Below are 23,185 nucleotides of genomic sequence, written 5' to 3' on the forward strand. Positions count from 1 at the left end.
AACGCTGAGTTGGTGCATTCACAAAGACATCCCACTTTGTATCATGTCCTGTTCCAGAAGGGTCTGCAAACATTGCAGAATTTGCACATTTTGCTACACTGCGATTCCTAGGAGAATCCCCCCCCCCTTCGGTTCTCCCCGAGCTACAGCATTCCTGCTACTTGGTGCCCATTGCTTTGCTGCTATAGTCTGGAGCATGATTTACGTTTAAGTACAATTAACTGATTAAAAATAAAAATTAATAAAAAAGCAATTTAATTGATTAATTGACAATACTATATTAAGCTAACAGATTCCTAAATGCAGTGATATGCAATACAGTTTCAAGTTTATGTTAACCTTTTGATAACAAGTTCAAAATATACATTACATTATGTTCGTAGAGTTTTAAATTAGTTTTATCCCTTAGCTAAAAAGAAAAAAAAAAAGAAGCCACACTATGTGATTGGAACCTTTGAGCTCCTTATTTATCACATCTAAAACTCTACTATTCCACTGCAATACTAGTTAAGTGCTATGATATTCGCACCACAATACTGATACAACAGCTCTAAGAAAAGTAAGTCATAACTTACAAAACCACTAGCTAAATTTACAGATAAGATAACAAACATGACTAAGACTATTAAACTATTTATCAAACACAATTTAATATGTTAATTAATCAAAAAGATGCTAAAAATTTCCAAAAAACGTATCTATTCCCACAAGCTAAAAATTCTTCGCCAGATATATATTTTGCGTTGCTCTAGAGCATTATTCTTAATGCATCAAAATTTGGTGATTGTGCAATCCTATGACTCTCAAGGGAGAAGGTGTTGGATTTAAAAAAAAAAGATTATCTCGTTTCCTCTCCTCTGTGATCTCAATGCATAAGCTGCATAAATGCCAGCAACTTTTGCAACATCTATTGCCTCTTCATACTGGCCAAGCCAGGTTTCATCAAGTGCAAGGATTTCAATTTGGCTAGAGCGAGATGGATCCAGTTTGTTGCAAGTGCTCCTAACATTTTGGAAAAAAAAAACTTGTTTGGTTTCTTCATGTTTTACAGATTATTGTTTGTTATTTGGTTTTTAGGAGCATTAGCAACTAAGGCCATATTGCTCTGGGAATATGCGGTGGTCATTCCCTGACCTTTCCGCATCCTCCGTATTTGGTGGTGACGGGCTCGAACCCCAGTCTAATCAAGAAGTGTGTGCTCCTTCCCACCTGGCTACGGAGGTGCCCAGTTTTACAGGTACCAACATAATTGCTCTTCTGTTGTATTTGACAAGATGGATTTGCTGATTGGATCTCGTTGTTATACATACTTGTATTGGTTGGTTAAAAGTAATAGTATGCTGCATTTCAGGAAGAGATATGTGCAGTCTTCTATTTGCAGGTGGCATCCATTGATCTTGTCTGTTTTCTGTAGTGTCAGGATTTCTCTGTTTCAATAAGAAGGGTGGTCTTTACAGAATAGACTTAACAGTATGCCTTTCAGCCATGCAGAAGGTTTAGAAAATTTTTCACAGACATTGGATAAGACCTAAATATTAAAAGAGATGTAGGCTGTTCCCATTGCTGGTAGTTGAAATATACATGCATGAACGTTACGATCTTTCTTCAGTGCAGCAACAATATCTTGCAATGCAGTTTGGGGCATCATCCTGGAGATAGACCCCTGTGTTTATTGTAGTTGCACTCTGCCTTTGATAATGATAAGATATTGTAGATATAGAGGAGTTAAGATTGGTTGGTTGTTGGGTTTTATTGGCGCATTAGCAACTAAGGCTATAATGCGCCGAGGAGTTAAGAATATTAGGATGAGGTTAGAGTGCAAAAGTGAGTTGGGGTGGAGAATAGGATGATTTGGATGAGAGGAGGCTGAGCTACTAAGGGTACTAATCAGTACCCTTAGTGAGAATTTTCCCCAATCCTCTTACTCTAGCATTGTAATGCCATTCTAATATTAAATTCGTCATTTTCAGAGTCTTGCTCATTACACAGACAACTAAGAGTGACTTCTGCATAGGTGGGTGGGTGGGGTTCAGAGCCTTGGAATTCACTACAGAGGGTATCCTGCTGATTGGCATGTATTCTGCCAACTGACTTACGGTGGCATAGTGTAAAGTGTGTTTGGGGTCAAACGGCACCAGGGGTTTCCCCCATCTCCGCGTAGTTTACATTGTCGTGTGATACAGTACTCTGTAAAGGCCAGAGATTTAAAAGTGTATGGATATTGTACATGAGTGATCAACCTCAGTACCTAGGTAAGGGGGAACCATATTACATATAGTTTCACTGAAATTTGTTTGACAGTCCTCTGGCCATTCTCCATTTGGCTTCTGGGAAAGTGATCAGGACAGGGGTTAATCTGGTGCTGCTGCTTAAAGGGTTTTGAGGTTCCCCAATTCTCTCATTAATAGAGATTTTAATTATCCCAATTCAATTTAGACACAGTTCTGCATTAACAGACAGAATATTTAAGTGCAATTTAATTCCAAAACTATGCAATCCAGTGCATAGGTTTACAATTACTGGACTATCAAATGTATGCTTGAATTCAACAAAATTAGATAAATCCACAAACAAAAGAGAAGTTGCTTTACTCTGTTCTCTCATATAAATTATTGCATCTCTTATTTCTTCCATTTTCGTACCTTCAAATGTCATTAAATCAAGAGTCTGAGATCAATGCAGTTTTTTCATTTAACGCTTTTCTGAGTTCATGAAACTGGGAAGTGATTCGATTCATAAACCTGCTACTATTCCATGACAATATCACATACACCAATCTGCCATCAGCATTTGCATTGGTTTAAGTGCCCCCTTTACGAATTGTTTCATCAACCTTTGTTGCAAGACAGCTTCTTGCCTGAAGTTTTTCCTTAGGCCTACATATGAAATTCCTGAAAGATTTCGTTGGCTTGGTGTGGTGTTTTTATTATCTCCATCCACCATGTATGCACATGTTCGGGTCATTTCCATCAATGTTGCTTTCACCAGCTATATCTTCCAAACTAGCTTATAACACTTATACCTCAGAGTTTTGATCAAAGCAATCAGCCCCTCTGTTAATAGCATTATTTGTATTTGTAGTGGCAAATGATGAAAGAAAGCAAACTTATAGAGCAGGGATGGCCAACTTAATTTGTGGGCGCTCTACTCTTTTTCTTCAAAATGTGCCGCAATCTACCATCTCAAGAATTTCTTTGCACATGGTTAAAAAAACTTTATCAACACATATCGAAAAATGTTGTTTATAAATTTTAAAATTAAATACAATTCAGAATTCTTATTTTAAATTCATACGTATTTAAAACTTTAATTTATGTGAAGTTTATGTCTTCATCTCATATGCCAAGCTTTCAAAATCGGGGTTTTACTGTGATAAATAAAATGTTCTGTTTACACTCCAGGACGACGAAACGGTCAGAAGAGTTCACAAGACAAAATACAAGAAACAGCACCATATTTAGCAGCCACGGGCTTGAACCCCCGTCACTCAAGGCATGTGTACTTATGCACCCATGTGCCTGACCACTCATCTACAGCTGCCTTATCAGCAACTGTAAGGCCAACCGTAAAAAATCCTCTGCAAGCCCGCGAGAGCACAGCCATTCTTCGTCTTTGTTTGTTTCAAATACGAAAAAGCCAATTCACATAGATATGTGGAACCAAAATAGGAATTTAAAAGTTCACTGCATTATTTTTACATTTGGACACTTTTCTCGGCAAACATATTTCCAAAAGTCTTCTTTTGGCTTTTAGAAAGATATCGTTTCGCAAAGTAATAATTTCATTTTCAAGTAATATTTTCTCCAGGTGAAAAATCTCAGATTTTTTCTGCAATTTGTTTTGTACCTTAGTTGACCTCAAATGGACAAGAAATATATTGAACAATGTCTTCAATTGTTTTAAAATCGCTGAATCTGGTTTCAAAATCATCCAAAACTTTCTCAATTTCAGAGATATATTTCTCACTATTAAATTCAAAAACAGGATATTTTTGCAAATGATCTTGCATATTTTCAAAATGATCGGATTTTTTTTTCTTTGAAATCCGTAGCCATTTCCAAAAATTGATATTTATATGCAGAAATGCAAAGTACTACATATGGGTAGAAGTAACCCCAGAGAAACGTACCAACTGTGTGGTATTACACTTAAGGTGGTAGAAAATGAAAAAGACCTGGGAGTAATTGTGCAGGCAGATATGAAGTTTTCTGAGCAATGCAGACAGGCTGCCAGGGCAGGTCATGGGGTTTTGTCAATGATATATAGGAATTTTGCTAGCAGGGAAAAGGAGGTGATTATCCCTCTGTATAAGGCAATGGTCAGGTAACGCCTTGAGTACTGCGTACAGGTCTGGAGGCCTCATTTTAGGAAGGATGTAGATTTAATTGAGCGTGTACAGAGAAGGGCAACAAGATTGGTGAGGGGAATGAAGGGATCCTCTTACCAAGAGAGGCTTAAGTTCTGCAAATCGCAGTGGCTGGAGACTAGGCACCTGCGCGGTGATCTGATTGAGGTATATAAGGCCTTGAATGGGTTGAGCACGCTGAATTCTGATGGGATCCTTCCACTTGTTCAGATTACAAACCTAAGGGACATAAATTCAAATTAAGAAAAGACAGGTGTAGAATAGATGTGCAGAAATTTGCCTTTAGCCAGCGGGTGGTTAATTCCTAATTCATTTCACAAATATACGTGGTCTCAATTCTAATCTCAACGATGTCCATTTCCACTTGCAGTCTTCCAAACCCCATGTACTTTTTCTGACTGAATCTCAGTTATCAGTTGATTCAACTACTGCTCATCTCAGATGTCCAAATTATTTGCTGTATGATTCCTTTCGCCTCAAAGGTGGTACTTGTGCATATGTCCGTTCTGATATTCCCTGTCAGAGACTTGGCAATTTGGAATCTCCTCTCTTTGATCTTCTCTGGCTTAAAATCTCTCTACCTCATTGTGTAAAATTCATCTGTTGTCTCTACCGTTCTCCCAACTCCACTAATCACTTGGAGCTCTTTGACTTCCTCTCTTTGCAAATTGACTTTCTCCAGTTCAACTTTCGTAACAGTGAGGTAATTTTCCTTGGTGATTTTAACGTTCAAAACTCCAGCTGGCTTCCATTTTCTAGTCACACCGACCCAGCAGGTCGAGATGCTGAGGCTTTTGCAATTACTAATGACCTAGCACAGATTGTTCATTTACCTACAAGAATACCGGACAATCCTAATCATACAGCCAATACGCTTGATCTTTTTCTCACAAACAACCCTTCTAAGTACAAGGTTGAAGTGAGAGGTCCTTTAGGCACTTCAGATCACAACTTGGTGATTGTCTCTTCTCGAATGGAACCTTTATCTCATGGCTATTCCCAACCTCGTATTGTTTGGCATTACAAGAATGCAAAATGGGATGACCTGCGAGACTTCTTTTCTTCTTTTCCTTGGTCTAATTACTGTTTCAAAACTTCTGATGTCAACGTTTGCTCAAATCGTGTCAGTGAAATTATTCTTGCAGGAATGGAATCCTTTATCCCACACTCCACTTTAAAATCTCGTCCTTTATCTAAACCTTGGTTTTCCAATAAATGTGCTAAGGCTGTCCAAGAGAAGAACGTTGCATATCGTAATTGGCTTGTTTCTAATTCTTCAGTTTCATTTTCTGCCTACACCAAAGCTCGCAACAATTGTAAAGCAGTTATTAATCAGTCCAAACTAGAGTTTGAACAAGCTAAGAGTAGAAAACTTGCTTCTTGCCCTAATGGTAGCCGAGCATTCTGGTCTCTTGCCAAAGTTATTGGCCGCAACTTTTGCCCATCTCTGCTCCCACCACTGTCCAAACCAGATGGTTCTGTTGTCACTTTAGCGAAGGATAAAGCTGACCTGCTAGCATCCCATTTTTCTTCGAGCTCATGTATTAATGATCTTGGTAAAACACCTCCCACCATTCCTAACTCGCTCCATTCAATGCCTTCTGTGGTCTTCCGTCAAAAGGATATCAGAAGGATTTTGATGAATCTTGATGCTAAGAAATCTCCAGGTCCTGATGGTATTTCTCCACTTGTTCTCAAAACCTGTGCTCCTGAACTTACTCCTATTCTTTGCCGCCTTTTTTCACTTTCTTATTCCAAAGGTGTTTTTCCTTCTGCTTGGAAATTTGCTCATATCCAGCCAGTTCCTAAAAAGGGTGACAAATCCCTCCCATCCAATTATCGTCCCATTGCAATTACTTCTACTCTTTCTAAAGTAATGGAGAAATCAATTAACCGCCAACTCTTAAACTACCTAGAAACCTTCCGTCTGATCAACGATCGCCAGTATGGATTCCGTCAGTGTCGATCCACTGGTGATATTCTGGCTTATGTTACCCATTTATGGACTAATTCAATGGAAAGGTTCGGTGAAACACAAGTAGTTGCTCTTGACATCTCAAAGGCTTTTGATCGTGTTTGGCATAAAGGTCTTCTAAACAAGCTTCCATCTTATGGTTTGCCAACTGTTTTTAGTAATTGGTTATCCAGTTTTCTCTCTGATCGCTCACTGAGGGTGATGGCAGATGGCTCTCTGTCTTCTTACTTCTCCACTAATGCCGGTGTCCCCCAAGGTTCAGTTCTTTCCCCCACTCTTTTCCTCTTGTATATCAATGACCTTCTTCCACTGACTGGAAATTCTATCCATAGTTTTGCTGATGATAGCACATTGCATTCAACTTTCCATTTTGAGAAACCTTGTCCAGCTCAATCAGCTTCAAGTTCTCGAAAATCTGCTGCCAATTCCTTAAATGCCGATCTTCAGGTAATTCTCCAGTGGGGCAAAGACAACTTAGTTGATTTCAACCCTTCTAAAACTCAATCTTGTCTTATATCTCGCAAAAAGGATTCTTCTGCTCCTATGCTTATCTTTAGTGACACTCCGATTTCTAGGCAAAATGATATATCTCTTTTGGGGATTACCCTGACTTCTAATCTCTCTTGGCACAAGCACATTACAAATATTGCTTCCTCTGCATCTAAAAAACTTGGTTTTCTCTTTCGCTCTCGGCGTTACTTTTCTCCCAAACAGCTGCTCACTCTGTATAAATCGCAAATCCGCCCTGCCATGGAATATTGTTCCCACATCTGGGGTGGTGCCCCCAAAACCTCTCTCAGGCTTCTTGATTCCATTCAGAAGAGGGCAGTTAGGTTAATTAATGATTCATCTCTAACAGAGTCTCTCCACTCGCTTTCTCATAGACGCACTGTTTCTGCTGCATGCCTCTTCTACAGATACTTCCATGGGCACTGTTCTTCTGAATTGGCTTCTATAATTCCCGCTCTCTCTTTCAAAACAGTCCGAACACGTGCCGTCACCAGCCAACATCCATTTACTGTCCAACTTCAAACCCACAGAACCAACTTTTCATCTTCCTCATTTATTCATTCAACTGCCGTTTTCTGGAACAACCTTCCTTCATACGTATTTCCTGAAAATTACAATCTACAGAAGTTCAAGTCCAATATCAACAAATATCTTCTTTCGTCTTCTCAACCTCCAACCCAAGCACGGTACTAAGTACTATAGGTTATAATACCTCTCGTGTTTGGGGTTCTCATAAAAAAAAAAAAAAATTGCTGGAACAAACTTCCATCTGACGTTGTGGAAGTCGGTAGGTTGAATAAATTTAAGGAGGAACTGGACAGGCATTTGGAGGGAATGGTGCGATTTTTTTTTTTTTTTTTTTTTTGGCTGATGCTGCATAAGCTCATACATTTGCTTTCTTGCATCACATGCCACTACTACTACTAAATACTACTAATCAGTGCGTTTAAGTGCCTTTCTAAATTTCCTTTTTTTGAGTATACCCACAGAAGAATTGCAAATCAAACAACAACATTTTTCTTTTATCATTGCAAAAAAGTATTCTATTTACACTCTTGATGAAAATGATACGTTTTGCTCTTTTTTTGTTGTATTAATTTTAAATCAAAGGTTACTAAATTAAGTATAAGTACTGTCCAGTTATTAATATTAAGTAAGCTAAATAAGAATTCGACACATACACTATGCTCTCCACAACGTAACTGCGTGAATTTTCACTAGACAAGCCTAGTGGGCCTAGCCCACTACACACGCTTATTTGTAATAAGCGTATGAAGCAGGGTGCATAATAATAATATTTAGATTTTGACTAATCTATTTTTATATATATTTTAAATTTGTCGGGATCAACCGAAACTAAAGCAGCGATCGACTTTTTGGCCACCGCTGTTATAGAGCATCAGCAAAGGTTAAAAAAAAAAAAAAAAAAAAACACACTACCCATCTCACCCATGCATCCCCTCCAAGAATTTGTTTAGTTCTTTTTTGAATTTATTCAAACAACCACTTCCACAACAACAGATAGCAGTTTGTTCCTATAATCAAACACTCACTGGCTGAGGCAAACATCTGCACATCTATCCTGCAACCATCCTTCCTCAATTTGAATTTGTCCCTTCATGTGTGTAATTAGGTTCAGGTTCAGGTTCCTCTCTTTATGATTTCATCACTTTATTTAAAGGAACTGTCTTTCACATGTTTTGCATGCTTGGTATAGGCAAGATTTTCTTTCTGAAATCAATAATTTTGATAAGTTATTAACACAACAGATCCCTATAATAACTGAGCAGCCCGGTTAAATACTAAGAAAGCAAGGCTTCTGACACTAATGGCATGTGATCTTTCCAGTGTTCATGGTTTTCTTCTGTATTAAGCAATCTTGAGCTTGGAATAAAATGAATTTTAAAAATTAATGAAATATAATAGCTTGCTTTTCATAGAATGTTCAAAATTTAAGCTCAGAATCTGAGCTACTTTCAAGAATATTCACTACAGTGAGAGTAATCAGATTTCACTCCTACATTAACTCATTACCAGAAAGGCCACTAGGGAATTAACTGCTGTAAGTGATTAAGGGATAAAATCAGGCATACTCTGTGGTGACCTTAATCTTGGGAAGTTTCCCAATGCACAATTTTAATGCTACTGTGGTTATGCTTTAATGCAGTAGTAATACAATTATATGGCTTCTCTGATTAACTACATTATAAGAAAGAAAAATGAAAATAAAAATTAACCTGTCAGATTGAGTTAGGAGTCACTTCTGCAAATGGGTTCCTCATAATGAAGGGCATCTGTTCATCATAGTGAGCTGTTTCGAAGACTGTTTTTTTTTAATACTAAACATGGAGCACTAAAACAAAATGCCACACGCACGAAAACCAATGGTTCTGTTCATTTAGATTATAACAGCTTTAGTTATATCTTTAAAATGAATTATAAATTTACATAATCTGAGTCTTTGCTTTAACTCCATTTGTTATTTATGGCGAATTGGCACCTGTGCCAAGGATTGTATTTTTTTATACCCTAATTAGCCACTGTACTGGATGGTTGCAGGATACAGAAATTTGCTGTCAGTTCCCATTTACATTGATTGTTGGAATAAACTTCCATCTGGTGTTGTGGGAATGGGTACTTTGAATAAATAATAATGAAAATTAAACAAAATTATTAGAGGAGTGAAAAGCTAATGTCAGAAGGGGTTTTTTTTTTTTTTTGCTAATGCTGTTTATATAAGCTTTCTTGCATCAGTTACCACTACTAATACTAAATTTAATACTAAATCTACAATTTACAAATTTTCTCACTTTTCATTAACACACAATACATACAGACAAAAAAACATATTATATACAGACATATATATACAAAGAAAGGTGTTTTGCAGTATCGTGGAAGAAGGATAATTCCTTCCCATTCATGTTAAGAATTAGTGAATGGGTTGGAGGGAATTTGCTCCTGAGCAGCTTAATCTTATTCCAAATTTGCCTGGAGTCAGAGTCTTAAGTAAGTATGTAAGCATACTGTCACATTTTGTTTTTCAAGCCTTTTATCTGAGTTTCTTGATTAATTAGATTGATGCATCCCCTCCAAGATGGTGACAGGAAACCTTTGAAACAGATTCTATTCCTAGTTATTTTCTTTTTGAGAAATATTACATGCCTCATTTCATTAGAGATTAGCATGCTTAAATTTATAAGAGAATGTTTGTAAAATAGCAATATCTGCCATGGATAGTTGCTGATATGTAATAACATGTTCAACAGTACTCAATGAAATTTACCCCAGGGGCTCACATCTGGTGAGTATGGGCTTGGCAAACCCGGGGTCCTGAGCTGGATATCATCATTCTTCTCTTTCTTGCTTTCTTGGTGATTCCCCTTTTCTTTCTTTCTTTCTTTCTTTCTTTCTCTTTCTCTCTCTCTCTCTCTCTCTCTCTCTCTCTCTCTCAGGGTAACGTGGGAAATTTTTTTTTTTTTTTTTTGGCTGGTGCGGCATAAGCCTCAGGCTTCCTTGCACCATATGGCTAATAATAATAATAATTGTTTGAATGATACATTCAAAATATGTTCTAATAAGACAGACTATTAATATTTTGCCTTGTAAACTTTCCATTTTCTGTGAGTTTTTGTTTGTGTGGAGCTGGTGAATTGCAGTTTGGAAATTATTAGAAAGTGACTGAAAGGTTTATTTAGAATGATCCATTCAATGAAAAACAAATAGAGAAGTTGATTACAATAGTCAAGGAGTGGTAGACTCAGACATGCGGGTGGGTTGCACAAATTTTTTGGCGGGCAAGTGAGCCACACAAATGGCCACAATAGTGTACACACAGCACACTGTAGTATTACTCAGAGAAATACATTGATATTTTCATGTATTTTCCCTTGTACAGAAATATTTGAATCTCATGACAATGAGTAATGGTCACAAGTCAGGAAATCACATGGCAGTGTTTAAGAATTTTATTTAACTGATATTATTTTTAGATTGAACCCTGTTAACCTGTGAAAGTTGACAATACTTGGAGGGTAACATATCAGAGGGTTACCAATTTGACATGCCTGTTATAGTTACAGCACGAATAAATATATATGTATGAATACCACTACATAAAAAAAATTATTCAATTAATTGACCTTGTCCATCTAGCTGAGGTGATCCCATAAATAGTGGTAATTATTAAAATTTTTCAAAAAAAAAAAGTATGGATGATAGCTATCTGAGCAGATCTTCAAGATCTGTGGTAATATGAAGATGATTTAATAGCACAAGCTAAGCAACTGTTTTCAGATGTGTATCTCTAAAGAATATATTTGAATGGTATTAGAAAACACATAAGAATGGCCACATTGCCACAAGCAGCAACTGAAGAATTTCTGTCCCATTAGCAAAGAGTAACTTAAACATTATTTGTAACTTAAACATTACCTGTAGAGTTATTTTTTTCTTCTTTTTTCTTTGTGAACAGATACCTGCCAAGTTATAACAGTTAATCAGATTACAAATGTCCCTGGAATTATAGTTCATCATCAGCCATTTTCAATCCACTGCAGGATGAAGGCCTCTTCAGCAACTTTCCAGTTCCTTCTGTTTTGTGCAATGGCCATCCATTTACTACCCACAAACTCATGAATTTCATCTATCCATCTCCACCATTGTCTTCCAGGTTTTCATCTAGCTCCTCTTGGGTACCATTCTGTTATTTTCTTAGTCCATCTGTCATCATGTCTTCGAGCTATGCGTCCTGCCAAGATCATTTTAGTTCTTTAGTTTTGAAAAGAAGGTCCTTTAATTGAGTTTGCTGCCTAATCCATGTGTTTCTCTTCTTATCTAACAGTCTGATTCCCAATATAATTCATTCCATTCTCGCTGTGTAGTTCTCAGCTTCTCTTCCATTCTTTTGGTGAGTGCCCAAGTTTCACTTCCATAAGTCATGGTGGGGAGTATACACTGGTTCATTATTTTACGTTTCAGACAAACTGGGATATTGCTCTTCAGTATGTGACTATATTTCCTGAATACTATCCAACCAAAATTTATTATTCTCTTGACTTCCAGCCATTTATCATTATTACAGCTAATAACTTGTCCCAGATAAGTATATGACTCCACCTTTTCAATTACTGCTCCTTCAATCATTATGTCCCTTTCTGTGGGATACTTGTTCATCATTACTTTTGTTTTAGCCATATTCATCTTTAGACCAAAATCCTTACTAACTGTGCATAACTGATTAAGATTTTCCTCTAATTCTCTGCTTATGTGGCATCTATTTGCAGGTGACCACAATGTCATCTGCAAATCGTAAATGGTTTAAGTACTCTCCATTCACATTGACTCCTTTCTGTGACAAGTGTAATCTTCTGAAAGCTTCCTCAAGGGCAGCAGTAAACAGCTTCAGAGATATTGTGTCTCCTTGTCGAACTCCTTTCTCGATTTTAAATTTGCTGCTGTCTTTGTCTAGTCGAATAAAGGAGGTTGCGTTCATCATAATATATGGGGTATCTATGCCTTGTCTTTCCAGTGCCCGAAACATTGCCTTATGCTGTATGGAGTCAAATGCCTTTTCATAATCCACAAATTCCACGCATAGTGGTGTTTTATATTCATTTGCTTTCTCCATTAGCTGTGATATTACGTGAAGGTGATCCATAGTTGAGAATCCTGTCCTAAAGCTAGCTTGCTCTTTCGGTTGATTCTCATCAAGTATTCTTTCTAATCTGTTAGTAATGACCCTTGTGAACAACTTGTAGATGTGGCATAACAAGCTAATTGGTCTATAATTTCCAATTTCTGATTTATCTCCTTTCTTATGCAGCAAAACTATGACTGCATTATTCCACTCCGTAGGCATCACACCTTTTCTAATGCATTTTGTGAAGTCTTGCCAGTTTTTGTGCCATGTCTCTTCCTCCCAATTTTAAAAACTCTACAGTAACTTCACCTTCCCCTGGGGCTTTCTGATTATTCATTTTCTTCAACGCATGTTCTACCTCATCAGGAAGAATATTGGGTTTGTCGTATGTGTTGCTAATTTGCGATCCATCTTCCCCACTGCTGGCATCATTCCCTCGCTCCTTGTATAATTCTCTATAGTAGTCTTCTGTTATTTGAATTATGCCTTCTCTGCTACTTATAAATGCACCATCGCTATTCTTCAGTTTCAGTATCATCTGTCTTTCTGTATTACTGCTCATGGCTGCTGATTTAAGTCCCTTGTTTTTCCTTAATGCTTGTTCTATTTTTCTTGTGTTAAATCTTATGTCCTCTCTGAGTCTGTTTCTAATTTCTAAATCACCTGATTTACAGATATACATATGGGTAAAACTTACTGTTATTATTATTATTATTATTAATAGCCATATGGTGCAAGGAAACCTGAGGTATATGCTGCACCAGGAAAAAAATAAAGTTCCCGAGTTACCCTGTGTGTGTGTGTGTGTGTGTGTGTGTGTGTGTGTGTGTGTGTGTGTGTGTGTGTGTGTGTGTGTGTGTGTGTGTGTGTCAAATTTACCAACAATTTTTAATTTCAGCAGTTTTTACTGACACAGTCTACAAAGCACTGGATTCTATGTACTTTTTGAAACTGTCTTGGAAAATTAACTGACTAATATAACTTCTAAAATATAACCCATAAAAAGATATTGGTGCCTTAATGGCTAGCAGCTTTTGATAATAAGCTCCTCTCTATTACTATAACAATGGATTAAAAAAAAATTATTATATAAAGTTTCCTTTCATACTCTTCAACGGTCTCTGGAGAGTGAGAGAGGAGTACTTTAAATGACAACAAACCAGTATACTTACGAATGGAATGTACTAGCCAAAACAATCTTTTCATTAGTATTCAACTTTGGTCTGCCAAACTTGATGTTAATAGGATAATTTTCTTCATTATTCAGAACATCAAATACATCTCGTCCATCTTCAAGTTGCCTTCCACTTATGGGTAAACCATTAATTGATAAGAGTGAATGTCCCACTGGAAAGGGGAAAAATAAAAAAAAATAAAAAATCAGTTCTTTCCAAAATCACAGCAATGAATAAAAGTAAAATCAAGAGTATTAGCCATATTCAAGTTTCCTTCCACTTATGGGTAAACCATTAATTGATAAGAGTGAATGTCCCACTGGGAAGGGGGAAAAATCAGTTCTTTCCAATATAACAGCATTGAATAAAAGTAAAATCAAGAGTATGAGCCATATATAGTCTGACAAACTAATAATAAAATTTACACTTTAATACCACACATGAAGATCATATTAACTGCAACACATTATACTTAAAAGCAAGGTGCTGCTACTATCCAGGCTATTATTAAATTTAAATAAAACAATAAAATAATGAGTGAAATTACAACCAGCACGAGCTGATTAGTCTTCCAAGGCATAAAATCCTGCAAAGATGAAGCACAGATCCAACCGCAAATAATGCAAGGAAAAGCACAAATACAAAAGCACATATACCAACACTCACTGTAACATGATCTCTCTCTCTCTCTCTCTCTCTCTCTCTCTCTCTCTCTCTCTCTCTCTCTCTCTCTCTACAACATTCTGCCAAATGCCCATCTATCATTCCCCAACTCCACTAATTACTTGCAGAACTAGACAAGTTTTTGGAGAGTACAGATGAGTGGACTGAGTATGGTGAGTTTTTTTGTTTTGTTTTTTTTTGGCTCACGCTATATAAGCTGGCTTTCTTGCATCATTTGCCATTACTATTACTACTCCCCCTCTTTGAAACTTGACTTCCTCCAATCCGACTTTCCTAACCGGTGAAATGATCTTCACAACTCCACCTGGCTTCCATTTTCCAGCCACATGGACCCAGCTGGTCAAGATGTTTAAGCTTTTACAATTACTAATGACCTTGTGGTTCAGGTTACATGGTTTTTTTTTTTTTTTTTATGTGTGAAACCCAAACACAAGAGGTATTAGAACCTATAGTACTTAGTACCGTGCTTGGGTTGAAGGTTGAGAAGACAAAAGAAGATATTTGTTGACATTGGACTTGAACTTCTGTAGATTGTAATTTTCAGGAAATACATATGAAGGAAGGTTGTTCCAGAAAACGGCAGTTGAATGAATAAATGAGGAAGATGAAAAGTTGGTTCTGTGGGTTTGAAGTTAGACAGTAAATGCATGTTGGCTGGTGGCGGAACATGTTCGGACTGTTTTGAAAGAGAGAGTGGTAATTATAAAAGCCAATTCAGAAGAACAGTGCCCATGGAAGTATCTGTAGAAGAGGCATGCAGCAGAAACAGTACGTCAATGAGAAAGCGAGTAGAGAGACTCTGTTAGACATGAATCATTAATTAACCTAACTGCCCTCTTCTAAATGGAATCAAGAAGCCTGAGAGAAGTTTTGGGCGCACCACCCCAGTTGTGGGAACAATATTCCATGGCAGGGCATATTTACGATTTATACAGAGTGAGCAGCTGTTTGGAAGAAAAGTAATGCCAAGAGCGAAAGAGAAAACCAAGTTTTTTAGATGCAGAGGAAGCAATATTTGTAATCTGCTTGTGCCAAGAGAGATTAGAAGTCAGGGTAATCCCCAAAAGAGATATCATTTTGCCTAAAAATCAGTGTCACTAAAGATAAGCATAGGAGCAGAAGAATCCGTTTTGCGAGACATAAGACAAGACTGAGTTTTAGAAGGGTTAAAATCAACTAAGTTGTCTTTGCCCCACTGTAGAATTACCCGAAGATCGGCATTTAAGGAATATGGTAGCAGATTTTCAAGAAGTTGAAATTGATTGAGCAGGACATGGTTTCTCAAAATGGAAAGTGGAATGTAATGTGCTATAATCGACAAAACTATGGATAGGATTTCCAGTAAATGGAAGGTCATTAATTTACAAGAGGAGAAGAGTGGGGGAAAGAACTGAACCTTGGGGGATACCGGCATTAGTGGAGAAATTAGAAGACAGAGAGCTATCTACCATCACCCTCAGTGAGCGATCAGAGAGAAAACTGGATAACCAATTACAAAAAACAGTTGGCGAACCATAGGATGGAAGCTTGTTTAGAAGACCTTTATGCTAAACATGATCAAAAGCCTTTGAGATGTCAAGAGCAACTAATTGTGTTTCACCGAACCTTTCCATTGAATTAGTCCATAAATGGGTAACATAAGCCAGAATATCACCAGTGGATCGACACTGATGGAATCCATACTGGCGATCGTTGATCAGACGGAAGGTTTCCAGGTAGTTTAAGAGGTGGCGGTTGATTGATTTCTCCATTACTTTAGAAAGAGTAGAAGTAATTGCAATGGGACGATAACTGGATGGGAGGGATTTGTCACCCTTTTAAGGAACTGGCTGGATATGAGCAAATTTCCAAGCAGTAGGAAAAACACCTTTGGAATAAGAAAGCGAAAAAAGGCGGCAAAGAATAGGATTAAGTTCAGGAGCACAGGTTTTGGGAACAAGTGGAGAAATACCATCAGGACCTGGAGCTTTCTTAGCATCAAGATTCATCAAAATCCTTCTGATATCCTTTTGACGGAAGACCACAGGAGGCATTGAATGGAACATGTTGGGAATGGTGGGAGGTGTTTTACCAAGATCATTAATACATGAGCTGGAAGAAAAACGGGATGCTAGCAGGTCAGCTTTATCCTTGGCTGAAGTGACAACAGAACCATCTGGTTTGGACAGAGGTGGGAGCTGAGATGGGCAAAAGTTGCGGCCAATAGCTTTGGCAAGAGACCAGAATACTCGGCTACATTAGGGCAAGAAGCAAGTTTTCTACTCAGCCTGTTCAAACTCTAGTTTGGACTGATTAATAACTGCTTTGCAATTGTTGCGAGCTTTGGTGCAGGCAGAAAATGAAACTGAAGAATTAGAAACAAGCCAATTACAATATTAGCATTAGTAGAGGCATTTGATGCAATAAAGCAAGCTTATGCAGCATCAGCCAAAAAAAAAAAAAAATAAAGTAAAATAAATAAATAAAAAATAACCACTTCCACTTCACCCCCCTGTTTGTTCGAAATACCTTTCCAGCTGAGCCTTAAACTTATTTAGGCTATCAACTTCCACGACAAACGAATGGAAGTCTATTCCACCAACCAACCACCCGCTGGCTAAAGGCAAATTTCCTCACATCTATCCTACATCTGTCTTTTCTCAATTTGAATTAATGCCCTCTCAGGTGATTATTCTGAGCAAGAGGAAGAATCCCATCAGCATTGAGCATGCTAAAACCATTCAAGGCTTTATACACCTCTATCAGATCACCTCGCTGGTGCCTAGTCTCCAGACACTGTAATTTGCAAAACTTAGTACTTTCTTCGTAAGAGCACCTCTTTGTTCCATTCACTAATCTTGTTGCCCTTCTCTGTACTCATTCCAGCATCTCTACATCCTTCTTGAAATGAGGCCTCCAGACCTGTATACAGTACTCTAGGCATGGCCTGACCATTGCCTTATACAAGGGAATAATCACCTCCTTATCCCTGCTAGAAAAATTCCTATATATCATCGACAATACACCATGAGCCACTCTTGCAGCCCGTCCGCACTGCTCAGAAAACTTCATATCCGCCTGCACAACAACCCCCAGGTCCCTTTCATTCTCTACCACTGTCAGTGTAGTACCACAGAGTTGATACGTTGCTCTGGGATTTCTGTTTCCCATATGTAGTACTTTACATTTGTCAATGTTAAACTTTATTTGCCACCTCTCAGCCCATCTGCTCAACCTTTCCAGATCCTGCTGCAGTAGCATAGTGTCAGTAGCATCCTTGACAACCCTGCCAACCTTCGTATCATCTGCAAACTTGGACATTAAGCTGGATATACCATCATCAATATCATTTATAAATACAGAAAACAATAATGGACCCAATACTGAACCCTGAGGGACTCAACTAATAACATTAGTCCACGATAAGCAGTGTCCATTGATTACCACTCTCTGTCTTCTCCCCCTCAACCACCCCTTTATCCATAGCAGCAATTTGCCTCCAATGCCACACTGTTCCAATTTGTGCAGCAGTCTTCCATGTGCAACAGTATCAAAAGCCTTTCTAAGATCCAAGTATATAATATCAAAGTTATTCCCTGCATCCAGTTCTTTTGTGACTGCATCATAGTATCCAATCAAATTGGTCAGGCAAGACTTCCCCTTAACAAAACCATGCTGTGTCTGAGCTATAACTGAAGTCTTGTCTAGATGATCCTGCAGTGCTTCTTTAACCAGTGCCTCCATTAATTTTCCAGGAACAGAAGTTGAACTAACAGGTTTATAATTACTTGTGTTGCCCTTTGATACTCCTTTGTGAATTGGGAACACATTTGCACATTTCCAGTCCATGGATACTTCCCCTGAGTCCAAGGAAGCTCTCATAATTATGGCTAAGGGTTTGCTTACTTCATTTGCTGCCTCCTTTAATATAACTGGATAGATCCCATCCACCCCAGGTACCTTTCTTGTATTTATCTTCAACAATTTCTCCTCCACTTTACTCTCAGTTATTACAAGATTCTCTAGCTTACTGCCAGAGTTGAATACACCTCTGGCATTCCCCTCGCTGAATAAATCTTCATGTGTGAATGTCGATGCAAAATATTCATTCAGTTTGTTAGCTACCTGAGCAGGATCATCACCAGTTGACCCATCGATATCAAGTGGACCAATCTGATTCATCCCCTTCCTTCTAGAGTTTACATAAGTAAAGAACTCTTTGCTGTTTTTCTTTGCATCCCTTGCCAAAGATTTCTCGTAATCTGCCTTCGCCTGCCTAACCTCCTTTGTAACTTGGTTACAGATCAACTTGTATCTATCATAGGCTTCCGTGTCACGTGTTAATTTATATGTATCCCAAGCATTTTTCTTCTCTGCCATATGTCTGATTAGTTCATCTGACATCAATTTAGGCCTAAACCTTGAACAATATTTCTTAGTCGGTATGTAAAGCCTAGTAGCTTCCAAGATAAGTTCTTTGAATGCTTCCCATTTTGAATTTGCTGTTGGTAACATCATCAGTTGGTCCAACTGTATAGAATTTAAATACTGTCTCAGTCCATCGTAGTCGCCTTTACGAAAGGAAAACCCTTCCCTTTACCCCTAATGGTAGTTAACTCTTTGAGTAAATCCCACTTCAGCACACTGTGATCACTGCCACCTAGTGGTTCATTTACCTGCAGATTCTTAATATATGAAGAATCACAACTGATAATCAAATCAAGAGTATTACTCCCTCTAGTTGCCTCCCGAACATGCTGATGTAGAAAATAATCATCCAATAAATCCACAAAAGCCTTGCTAGTGTATGAGTGACCAGCCCCCAAATTGCAGTCAATATCTGGGAAATTAAAATCCCCCATTATAAGACTCTCTGATTTACTGGCCCACTCTATTTCCCCGTACAGTTTCTTATTATACTCATCAGAGTCATTAGGCCTATAGCACACTCCTACTCTCAATTTTGATCTCGCAATGCTTATGTCACACCAAACTGACTCGACACTGCACTGTCCAGCAATGTCGACTGGCTCCACTTCCTTGGATTTTATGTGTTTCTTAACTAATAGCATAACCCCTCCCTTCCTATCCTGTATGTAGACATTGTACTCCCCAAATTCCAGTTCTGCATTCCTTATATCTGTGTGACACCACGTCTCTGAAATCCCCACAATATCTGCCTTTGATGTTTTGAGCAATACCTCAAATTCATCAAATTTATTAACTAAACTCCTAGCATTGGTGTACATGCAAGTATACATGCACCTGTTGTTTTTCTTAGCTACCCTAACACAACCTATGTGTTTATTTGTACCCCAATGATTCCCAGCAGTCTCTGAAATATCCTGCATCTTATTTTCCAGGCTGTGGCTCATTCCAATAGAAGCAGTGCAAGAATCACTTTCACCTCTGCCGGTGGCTACTGTTAATCTATTAGTCCTTGTATCCCCCCAATCTAGCAGTTTTCCGACCCACCTAACACTGCCTCGATAGCATCAGCAAACATTCTTGCACCCTTTCTATTTAAGTATATCCCATCCATGTAGAAGCAGTCTCTCCTGTTAACAAGTACAGACCAGGCTGAAAAAAATTCTACCCCTTGAGTCTTGCACAATCTTTCCAGGGCCGATTTGATCGACAGGGCTCTCATCATATACTCCCTCCTATCGTGTCTGGGCAGAATTGCAGACACTTTCAAATTCAACCCTAATTCACAGCTTTTTTTCAACAGTGACCTGTACTTGTTAAGTAATTCCGCTGGTCTCCTACTCTTAATATCATTAAGTGCCAACGTGTACAACTATATCACCTTTTGTTCCCATTATGCAACATTCTTCTCTTGAACAGCCTTAGCACATTTATTGAAAAACCAAGGTTTAGATAAAGGACGAGATTTTAAAGTGGAGTGTTGGATAAAGGATTCCATTGCTGCAAGAATAATTTCACTGACACGATCTGAGCAAACGTTGACATCAGAAGTTTTGAAACAGTAATCCGACCAAGGAAAAGAAGAAAAAAAGTCTCACAGGTCATCCCATTTTGCATTCTTGTAATGCCAAACAACACGAGGGTGGGAATAGCCATGAGATAAAGGTTCCATTGGAGAAGAGACAATCACCAAGTTGTGATCTGAAGTGCCTAAAGGATCTCTCACTTCAACCGTGTTCTTAGAAGGGTTGTTTGGGAGAAAAAGATCAAGCGTATTGGCTGTATGTTTAGGATTGTCCGGTATTCTTGTAGGTAAATGAAAAATGTGTCCTAGTTCATTAGTAATTGCAAAAGCCTCAGCATCTCGACTTGCTGGGTCGGTGTGACTAGAAAACGGAAGCCAGCTGGAGTTGTGAACATTTAAAATCACCATGGAAAATTTCCTCACTGTTAGGAAAGTTGGACTGGAGAAAGTCAAGTTGCAAAGAGAGGAAGTCAAAGAGCTCCAAGTGATTAGTGGAGTTGGGAGAATGGTAGAGACAACAGATGAATTTGACACAAAGAGGTAGAAAGATTTTAAGCCAGAGAAGATCAAAGAGAGGAGATTCCAAATTGCCAAGTCTCTGACAGGGAATATCAGAACAGACATGTGCACAAGTACCACCTTTGATGCGAAAGGAATCATACAGCGAATAATTTGGGCATCTGAGATGAGCAGTAGTTGAATCAACTGATAACTGAGATTCTGTCAGAAAAAGTAAATGGGGATTGGCAGACTGCAAGTGAAAATGGACATCGTTAAGATTAGAATTGAGACCATGTATATTTGTGAAATGAATTAGGAAGTGCTTGGGAGGTTTAGATCTTTTCGCAGATAAGCTTGCTCTTTTAGTTTGACAATTCATGGTGTGTTCAATAGTAAGAAAAAGTGGGTGGGACATGCTGTAGGAAGTAATGAAATTTTTGGATATGGCGTACACGTGGTAAACATATACCCAGATCCTTGACATAACGTGGCCTCAACAATGCTCCCCGCATACACACTAATCGGACTCCCTCCAGTCACTATCTGGCAGAGTACAGGTAGCAAGATTATACACTAGCTGGATCCGGAAGCCTCCTAGAGAGTTACCACAATAGGTTCGGTCTGGTGTACTAACTAGCGGCCGGCCTGCAAACACAGTTTTAGAGCTGTACGCTCGAAATGTAAGGAATATTGGATCTCGCCACGACGTTCATCATAACCTCAAAAGTCATCAATCATACTGCATGATGGAAGAGATAGGGAAGGGTTGACCGGAACTTAGCTCTAGAGACTAAACATGGGTTCCACCACTTCAAGCCTCCAATAAGCAAAGTGGTGGTATTTCACCAGTTGATGAGTCATCTACCACCTAGAGTTGGTGCTGGTTGCGCTGAGTGGTCCTCTAGGCACCTCAGATCACAACTTGGTCTCTTCCCCAGTGGAACCCTTCTCTTGTAGTCATTCTCAACCTCATACTGTTTGGCATTATGAGAATGCAAAATGGGATGATCTTTGAGATGTCTTTTCTTCTTTTCCTTGGTCAGATTACTGTTTTAAATCTTCTGATGTCAACAGTTGCTCGAATCGTGTCAGTGAAATTATTCTTGTAGAGATGAAATACTTTATTCCACAATCCACCCTAAAATCTGATCCATTATCTAAAGTTTCGTTTTACAACAAATGAAGGTAACTTAAAGTATATGTAGGTCCATGTATACTTGCATGCACACCAATGATAGGAGCACAGTAAACAAATCTGATTTATTTGAAGTGTTGGCCAAGACATCAAAGGTAGACATTGTTGGGATATCAGAGACTCGGTGTTACGCAGATATAAGGGAAGCAGAATTTCAATATGGGGAATACAATGTGTACAGAAAGGACAGAGAGACAGACAGACAACAAGGATAGGAGGGTGGAGAGCGACATGTGATAAGGCTGTTCAAGATAATGTTATACATCACAATTGGCTTGCATCCAAATCTTCACATTTATTTTCTGCTAACACCAACGATCTCAACAATTGTAAAGCAGTTATTAACAGTCCAAACTAGATTTCGAACAGGCTAAGAGTACAAAACTCGCTTCTTGTTCAAACTGTAGTTGAGCAGTCGAATCTCTTGCCAAAACTATGTACCGAAACTTCTGCCGTTCTCTCTTCCCACCTATGTCAAAACCAGATGGTTCTATTGCCACTTCATCCAAAGATAAAGCTTTAGCTGCTCACCTCGACCATGTTGAGGTGAGTGGTCCTCTAGGCACCTGAGATCACAAATTGGTGATGGTCTCTTTTCAAGTGGAGCCTCTCTCTCGTGGCAATTCTCAACTTTGTATTGTTTGACATTATAAGAATGCAAAAGAATTACCTCAGTATGCCTTTACAGGATGACTTCTTTGCTCTACTCTCCAGGTCTGATTTTAAAATGATTTAAAATTCATAAAAATTAATAAAAAATTTCTTTAAAATTATTATTAAATGTGTTCATTACTCTTAGTATATGAACGATCCGATGTCCCGGGATCATAGTTGAAAGCTCCAAACTCATCAAACCCTCCACACACCCTTGAGTATCTGAAGACATTATGTAAGGTATTTAAAATATTTAGAGTAGACACTAATAAAACATTTTAATTTTTAAAAATATTTACTTTTGATCCAAGAGAATTACACCTCCTTTCACGATAAAATCTAGACAAATTTTTGGTTTACCTATGGGATTTAGCCTTAGTGGACTAATCGCCGAGATACCTAAATAAAATTGAAGAGATACACTTGACATCATTTTTACCTGGGATTACATTTTATGGGAGATATTTGGATGATATCCTAATCGTAACTGATGAAATTACTACAATGTTTTACTGACCCTCAATAACATACATACATACATATGAGGTTAAA

The 23,185-nt window shown here is 38.2% G+C and overlaps 1 protein-coding gene across 2 annotated transcripts in view; it reads right to left on the reverse strand.

Annotated features, from left to right (window-relative positions):
- Trs23 (trafficking protein particle complex subunit 4-like protein Trs23) overlaps positions 1 to 23,185 on the reverse strand; it is a 291,121-nt gene that overhangs the window by 235,832 nt on the left and 32,104 nt on the right. For both annotated transcript variants that reach the window (XM_090377078.1, XM_090377080.1), the window contains exon 2: positions 13,665 to 13,839. In XM_090377078.1, coding sequence (XP_090233204.1) covers positions 13,665 to 13,839 — 175 coding nt within the window. The remainder of the gene's footprint in view (positions 1 to 13,664; positions 13,840 to 23,185) is intronic.

Source organism: Mastigoproctus giganteus, chromosome 7 (assembly GCF_048544385.1).
Source record: "Mastigoproctus giganteus isolate SK-2022 chromosome 7, ASM4854438v1, whole genome shotgun sequence".
NCBI lineage: Eukaryota > Metazoa > Arthropoda > Arachnida > Uropygi > Thelyphonidae > Mastigoproctus > Mastigoproctus giganteus.